At 45.7% G+C, this 7,837-nt stretch overlaps 1 protein-coding gene across 1 annotated transcript; it reads right to left on the minus strand.

Moving 5' to 3' along the window:
- Positions 1-587: 587 nt before the first annotated feature.
- On the minus strand, positions 588-7,536 carry tufm (Tu translation elongation factor, mitochondrial). The gene is made up of 10 exons (XM_060039493.1): positions 7,425-7,536; positions 6,915-6,961; positions 6,673-6,811; positions 6,284-6,450; positions 4,737-5,006; positions 3,855-3,987; positions 2,663-2,767; positions 2,113-2,264; positions 1,653-1,772; positions 588-991 (listed from the first exon to the last, which is right to left on the minus strand). Exons 1-10 carry the CDS (start codon positions 7,459-7,461, stop codon positions 821-823), a joined length of 1,341 nt encoding a protein of 446 aa, XP_059895476.1. The 5' UTR covers positions 7,462-7,536; the 3' UTR covers positions 588-820.
- Between the last annotated feature and the right edge of the window lie 301 nt (positions 7,537-7,837).

Raw genomic sequence — 7,837 nt, forward strand, 5'->3', positions numbered from 1 at the left:
AAACACCTGGCGTAGAGACTTGGAGGCGGACGCCAAGAAAATGGGCTACACTTGGGGACAGCTTGAGATGTTGGCCCAGGACCGGGATGCATGGAGAACTCTTGTTTGCGGCCTAAGCCCCAGAAGGGGTAGTAGGCGATGATGATGATGATGATACATTTGAGATTAGACAAACATGAACTCAATCATTGCTGCCCTCATGTGGATTGTTGAACTGCTCATCTCTAGATCAGTCATGCAGTTGTTAAATGTTATGTAGGTATGGTTTAAGAGCCAACAGCTCTTAATATCTCCCAATGATTAATATGAACACAAACAACAGTTGCTCACACAAAATGTAACGTTTACAACAGTTTGATCCGAGCTCCCTTACTTGTTTGCATTCTGACTCGTGGTTGCAGCCAGTCCATCAAGCACCCCTTTCAGCCCTTCCACTCATGTCAAGACCAAACCCTGCCAAATAACAAGTCAAGCGCTATCCCCGTCTTGTGATTGCCCTGCCCGAAGTGTTAGTTTCTTCATCCAGAATTTATAAGAGGCATAAAATCAAGGCTACCTCCACAGCAACACCACAAAGTAACAAAAGCCAGTTTTTATGTATTTTTATTATTCAATACGTAGCATGACAGCCTTGCTTTACAGAAACCTCTTATTTGGTTGGATGGAATTTCAGAAATACCATTTCATCTAACATAAACATGAATCATTTGTATTTACTTACTTATTGGTAGGACAGACACAGGAGGCATAAGCCCCGCCCCCCTCTACACAAGCCCCTCCGCTGACCCATCCCAGTGTTCTTTCTCCCACTCCCTCTTCCTCAGCCCCAGTTGCTCATGTCCTCCTCAGTTGCGGTGAGGATGTCTGTGACCAAGCCGGTGCCGATGGTGCGATTCCCATCACGCAGCGTGAAGCGTTGGCCCTTCTCCAACACCATCGGCTGGCGTAGCGTTAGCGTTAGCGAGGTGTCCTCCCCCGGCATCACCATTTCCTGGAGAGAGAGAGCGAGAAGAGAGCTCGGTGGTGAGGATAGAAGGTCATTTACTTTTTTTGGACAAGTAGAAGACCCTGCGTACACCGACTCATGCTCTCATCCACTTGGGAGGGAGTCCTCCGGGAGCTGAAAAGTCTGGCGGGGGTAGCTCGGCGGCAGTCCGGCAGCTCAGCTCCGGGAGTACAATCCCCTTCTCCTCCATGTCTCCTCCTCCGGACTGCCGCCGTAGCATCTGCGGCAGTCCCTCAGCTCCGGTAGGTGGAGCTCGGCGACAGTCCGGCAGAGAAAGGGATTGTACTCCCGGAGCTGAGCTGCCGCCGAGTTCCCCCCGCCGGAGCTGCTCGTCAACTGGTCCACAAAATCGTAGCTATGCTCTGATTGGAGGGGAGTGGGGAAGTGGGAGGTAATATTAAACTGTGCCCCCCTTCTACGTAGGAGGGGGCGCCGAAACTGACTCGCTCGTTTGGTAACTGTAGGCGGAGTTGCACTTTCAGAAATGCATATCTCACTCAAAAAATCATGTAGAATTTTTTCAACGTTTGTAGGCGTGTTGGAGCACCAGAGACCCGAAACAACACCAACCCAAATCCCAGGAAAAGTGTTGCTTTCATAATATGTCCCCCTTTAAAGGCTCAAGTGTTTAGTGCACATAACCAACCTTCTCGTTGGGCAGGGTGACCTTGCAGGCCATGTCCCAGGTCAAGGAGAACATGACGGGCATGAAGTTGCTAACGAAGGGCTTGTGTCGGCCCCCCTCCTCCTTAGTCAGAATGTAGATCTGGGGTTGAAGAGCAAGACATCGCATTACACACCCTTAGAGGACATTAGGAACATCACAGACGAGAAATCTAGCGAGGGTAAGAAGCAATCACATTGAACCTGACACCACCTTTAAAAATATATATAGATATATTTGGTTTCATTCTGGGGCTGCCGGCCAGACATATGCACCGCATTGACTGCTTGGACCAGCAAGTTGGATACATCAATGGCGCCGCATTATTTGAAAGGAGAAGACTGGCCTGTCAACTAATATTTGAATTTTATAATTTTTTTGAAAAAAAAATAAAAATAAGTGGGTATATATATATATATATATAGATAAAGGCTGCGGTTACCTGGGCCTTGACCTTCTGGTGAGGCTTGATGGAGCCTGGCTTGCTCATCACCATGCCCCTCCTCACGTCCTCCCGCTTGAGGCCGCGCACCAGGGCGCCCAGGTTGTCCCCGGCCTCGGCCCGGTCCAGAGACTGGTGGAACATCTCCACCCCTGGCAGGAGCACAGCAGCCAGGATTAGCGCCGTGGACAGAACCATGGGTGCCGTGACCTTATGTCTCGGGGGGCACTTTGTTTTTTATAACCCGTGACGTTAAAATGACATTGATCTTATGAGCAATGTCTGACCCAAACACTACTCAGTCTACTATTTAGTTGGATTACTGGACACATTTAATCCAAAGTGATTCAGTTTGTTGACATGCAAGTTACTAAGGGGTCAGGCTTGTGGATATCGGGAGGTTGTCGAACCCAAAACCTCGAGTCCAAACACCAAAGCCCACTTTCCACTTTCCTGCCCACAATTCCGAAGGATAACAAAAATGACTAAATGTGTAATTTCCACTGCTGTATTGTACCGCATTGCCTTGTGTTTGGCCCCGCCCACTCACCCGTTACCACCGTCTTGAAGTGGCGGTTGTGGCCCACAAACTCGCAGTCCTCGCCCTTCTTGATGACCCCTCGCTCCAGGGTGCCCGTCACCACCGTGCCCCTACCTGGGGAACAGGTGTTATACTGGTCAGTGGGCTCTCCTCCACTGGTTAGAATCTCAAACATTAAACAGCCTGCTTTGTTTCACAGGTTATTTAAATTAGATGATTGTTAACATAGTAATCTTTACCATTGTAAAACCGTTACTGAAATAAAACAGTTATTTCAAGAAAACAAGAGTAAAATCATACGTTTTGGGACATTCCACTCTTCAAAAGCAGGTAACGGCACTTTCGTGGCATCAAAGCGCCTTTTTGTATATTTTTGTTGTGAGGGCTAAGCTATCTCTGAAACGTATTGTATAACGCCACTGCATGTGGCGCATTTCATATTCAACGTTGCCCATTATAATGCTCATAAATAGACGGTACTAAATAAGTATCAAAGTTGCCATTTGTCATTCGCATCAAGAGCGTCTTGTAAGCACAGCTCGAGTTGTGCGCTTCAGATAGACTGCAATATTAAATCAATGTTTCAGCTCATAATGGCAAAGTGGGATGGCTGTCATACAAGACATGTAATGACGCAAGTTGAGGCTCCTAGACCCCTTTGGGTTTTTAACGCGCGTTTTCCTTGCTGAATATGTCAATTGGAGCGTATTCCCTCCAATTTAATTTTCATTCAAAACAAACCCCCTCCATGAGGTTCTGCCATGCCCGGTACGCATCAACCACATACTTACATTTCTGATGTGTAGGGTGCTAATTCCAAAGTTCAATGAACGCTAAAGCCATGAACTACTCCAACGGTCTCGAAATCCATTGGCAAGGAATGAACAAAGACTAACTTACCCATTTAAAGCAGAGTAAATCCATTAAAGTAATCACACAGTCGATACTGATCATAGACTTTAAATAGCTTAGATCCACCGGGGGGGGGGGGGGGGGGGGGGGGGGGTGTGTGTGTGTGTGTGTGTGTGTGTGTGTGTGTGTGTGTGTGTGTGTGTGTGTGTGTGTGTGTGTGTGTGTGTGTGTGTGTGTGTGTGTGTGTGTGTGTGTGTGTGTGTGTGTGTGTGTGTGTGTGTGTGTGTGTGTGTGTGTGTGTGTGTGTGTGTGTGTGTGTGTGTGTGGGGGAGGGGGATTGGTTGGTTACCTGGGATAGAGTACACGCCCTCGATGGGGAGAAGGAAGGGTTTATCCAGCTGTCTCTTGGGAAGAGGAATGTAGCTGTCCACGATGTCAAGCAGCTTCATCACTGCGTCCACTCCAATTTCCGGCTGCTTATTCTGTAAACACGTGCAAACGACATTTGGCAAACCCTTATAACTATGCAAAGAGAGAGAGAAAAAAATGACATGGAGAGATAGAGGAAAATAAATGGTAAATATGTTATGGAATATAAGAGATAATAAAAAATATGTCATAATAAAAAAATTATAATATATAAATAAGAATTATATCTATAATAAAATAATAAAGTATTAGCAAATAAACAATACGATATAATACAGATGTTTAAATGGTGTGCAAATCGAGTGCCATTCACGCAAATAGATAAAGATATAGAAAAATAGAATGAGACATAAACGTGAATAAGCACATTCAAAGTAGCAATCTCAAAGGATCTCATGGTAATTGAGCAGAGGGTCCAATGATGAAAGTCCTTGCATTTGCAGTATTATGAATGTTATTATGACCTTGGTTTCGTAGCATTCCAGCAATGCATTCAGATCACAAGCGGCGCCATTAGGGACACGTTTTCTATGACCCAGCACGTGATTGTTCCACCAAAGAGTGTACGGCGGAGCTACCAGAACAGACTCGCTCCTCAACCCCCATGTGTGTCACATGGGACCACCATCGCTACCACCAAAGACAACGAAACGTAGATCTTCAGGATTGCCACTTTAAGACAATATAACCACAAATAACAAAATTCAACTAAAGTCTGTCCAGACGACTAAGGTCTAAAGCTGAACCAACCAAATATCTATGCAAAGATAGGGCCCCCAGACGTCCCCAGTCGTCTCCATACCTCCAGGGCGCAGAGGGCCGAGCCGATGACCACGGGCGTCTTCTCGCCGTCGTAGCCGAACTCGGTGAGCAGCTCGCGGATCTCCAGCTCCACCAGCTCCAGCATCTCTTGGTCGTCCACCGCGTCCGCCTTGTTGATGAACACCACCATGTGCTCCACACCGATCTGCCGCGCCAGCAGCAGGTGTTCTCGTGTCTGCGGCATCTGGCCGTCGGTGGCTGCCACCACCAGGATGCAGCCGTCCATCTGCGCCGTCCCCGTGATCATGTTCTGTAGGGGAGGGAGGTTAGCGTTTTGATAGTTAGGAGAGGACTGTCATTCCGTCATACCGCACCCATAGTATAGGCCAGGATAATATACCAAAATAAATATCCATCTTTGAAATCAAACAGTGGAAGTATTAGTCTTGTATTTAACATTTTTGGTAAAAAAAAATCAATAGTATAAAGTAAAAATGTAAATATAATAATAATAGTCCTTCAACCAATCAGACCAACAAACGCTGCAACAATCGCTTTCCCTGTTGTCATTGTGTTAAACCAGCCAATAGTTCGCCAGGGAGAAAATAAAGCGTTGATTGGCTCCAGTAAAAGCGGATCGGAAACAGAAAGAAATGTATTGCTCCTCTCCAGCCCCTGCTGCAGAGCGAATTCAAATCGCCAGCAGAACGGGCTGGTGGTTCCCAGTCTAACACCGTAGCCCATCTCAACTATAACTGCATTTCTTATTAATTGCCTAGTTTGCTGCATTACCAACGTTATCTATGCTGACTTAGCGTGTGGGTTGTTCAATATCAATAACGTTGAGTTCATAAGGGCTAACGTTATCTTTTCTGAGTTCCGAATAATTTTGGGCAGGTGTATTTGAGCACAGTATATCATACAAAACTTTGGTAAAACGGTCACCGACCGTCTTCTCTGGGCCAAATACCCCGCTGCTTCGGGTTTTCCTTTGATAGGCGGGTTGAAAGGAGGGTCGGGCGAATCAGCTGTTTATAAGTGTCCCCGCGCACCACTTGCCTGAATGCGTGCTTGTCTCTGTGCGTGTTTGTGTGCGTATGCGTGTTTGAACGAGAAGGTCAGGGAGAAAGGTGCTATGAGGAGATGAATGAACGGCACGATATTTATATTTAAAAATCGCAAAAAAAGGAAGCGGAATCAGTTTGTCGCGCTCGGTGTTGATTCTGTGGCGCTACGCCACACATTGGTCTAGGTATGGGAAACACTGGATTTTGTATTTAGCAGATGCTTCAATCCAAGCGACTCACTGTAAATTAACAAAGACGTCGCACACATGATTGTCATTCATGCAAGGCTGTTAGCATGAGAGACAGTAGCAGTTAGTAGCTGCTGTGCAACACACACACTGTCAGCAGCCAATTAAAGCATATGCATGCATTTTTCTTGCATATATACAGATACATACACAGCTAGACTATAACGTCTGGCTTTGGCAGTATCACAATGAGCTTGGAGATATTATATATCCCAGAGTTTTATTAATCGCCCAAGAAGATTACAACGGAACATGTAAACACACACACAGACCTTGACATAGTCGGCGTGGCCGGGACAGTCTGTGTGTGCGTAATGGCGGTTGGCCGTGCTGTATTCCACATGCGAGGCGTTGATGGTGATGCCCCTGGCCTTCTCCTCGGGCGCGTTGTCAATGTCTTCATACTTTTTAAAGCGAGCGCCCCCTGCCTCTGCCAACACTGAGGGGAACAAAACAAAGATAATTAAACTAACGCAGCGATTAATCCTTTCCCTCAATGGATATCTAATAAGAAGCAACAGAAGATGGGAACATAAAGAATAGGGAGGGAGTTGACTGCTTTGCTAAAGTGGAGTTGTTGATCAAAACGTTTTGAAGAAAGAGTGCAACACTTAATGGGATATCAATTGATGTGCAATAGAGAGGATGCCAGATGGTAAACCTTTGGTAATGGCCGCAGTCAGGGTCGTCTTGCCGTGATCAACATGACCAATAGTTCCGATGTTAACGTGAGGCTTGTCTCGGCTGAACGTCTTTTTAGCCTCCACTGCCATGTTCCGTCTGCTCAGCGGGACGGCACACTTCAAGCAAACCGCAAATACAAATGGATATATGATGTCTATGACACTAAGTAGTCAAACATTTCCATACCAGCCAGAGAATATGATTCAGGCAGAAACGTACCAACTTGTAGGAGCTGTTCAGGAGACATGGTGAAGAAAGCTGAAGGGCTAATAAGAAGACAAAAAAGAGTGATGAGGTGAGGAGTGATACGGGAAATGAGTGGTTTTACATTGCCATTAACTTGGGGATTGCCCATTCGGGAAAGCACATTGTTGACTGTGACAGCAACATCTTTCAAAGGCGAATATGCAACATTCAATAATAACACGGTACTTAACAAAGACAACCCAGATTAAGGTCAGAATTACCATTATCTAAAGATATTATTCTTAGCCGGCATCCTATACTGCAGTAATAGCAGCTATTACATGTTTGCCGCACACACAAGCTAGTTACGTGACCTTGCTGTCCCATCACAGGAGACTTCATCCTCTGTTATTAATTTTGTTGTACAAATGCCATCAAAATAGCTCGCACACAAAATGCATGACATAAGTGAGTTAACAATAATTGTACTTGGCAATCAATAAAATGCAAACACAATATCACTTTAGAGATTTAAGTGTTTACCGGAGAAACACGCACGCATCCCCACAAGCGCCGCCATCTTTGACTACAAGACAGACCAAAGAGCTGTGGCGTTCAAGATAGAAACATTCCCCACAACCGCTTCATCTTCTTCTTTTCCATTAAATCGTAGTCAAGAAGCCCCACAAGCGCATTGCTGCCCCCCAGAGGTCATTACTATTGATTACAAATAGAGAACCTCTGAAACGTCGATAGCAGGACCCAACAGCGTGCAGTATTAATGCCTAACCCTAACCACCCGCCAAATGATTACCTACCATGTTTATAAGTACAATTTACCAAACATCCAGTGTTGGTGCTACCAGAGCCCAATATCCTGTATCCTACATTTCATAAACGTTTGAGCTCATAAGCAAAATGTTACAGTGATAAAGATTGAATAGGGCAGTTTCTGA

The sequence above is a fragment of the Gadus macrocephalus genome, chromosome 2, assembly GCF_031168955.1.
Source record: "Gadus macrocephalus chromosome 2, ASM3116895v1".
In the NCBI taxonomy this organism is placed as follows: domain Eukaryota; kingdom Metazoa; phylum Chordata; class Actinopteri; order Gadiformes; family Gadidae; genus Gadus; species Gadus macrocephalus.

Excerpts from the sequence above, each read along its gene's own strand:
- tufm (XM_060039493.1), bottom strand. The coding sequence starts at position 7,461 with ATGGCGGCGCTTGTGGGGATGCGTGCGTGTTTCTCCG. Across the intron at positions 3,988-4,736 it reads CGGCCCTCTGCGCCCTGGAG|AATAAGCAGCCGGAAATTGG; the intron begins GTATGGAGACGA and ends ACGTGTTTACAG. Across the intron at positions 1,773-2,112 it reads ACCAGAAGGTCAAGGCCCAG|ATCTACATTCTGACTAAGGA; the intron begins GTAACCGCAGCC and ends CTTCAACCCCAG.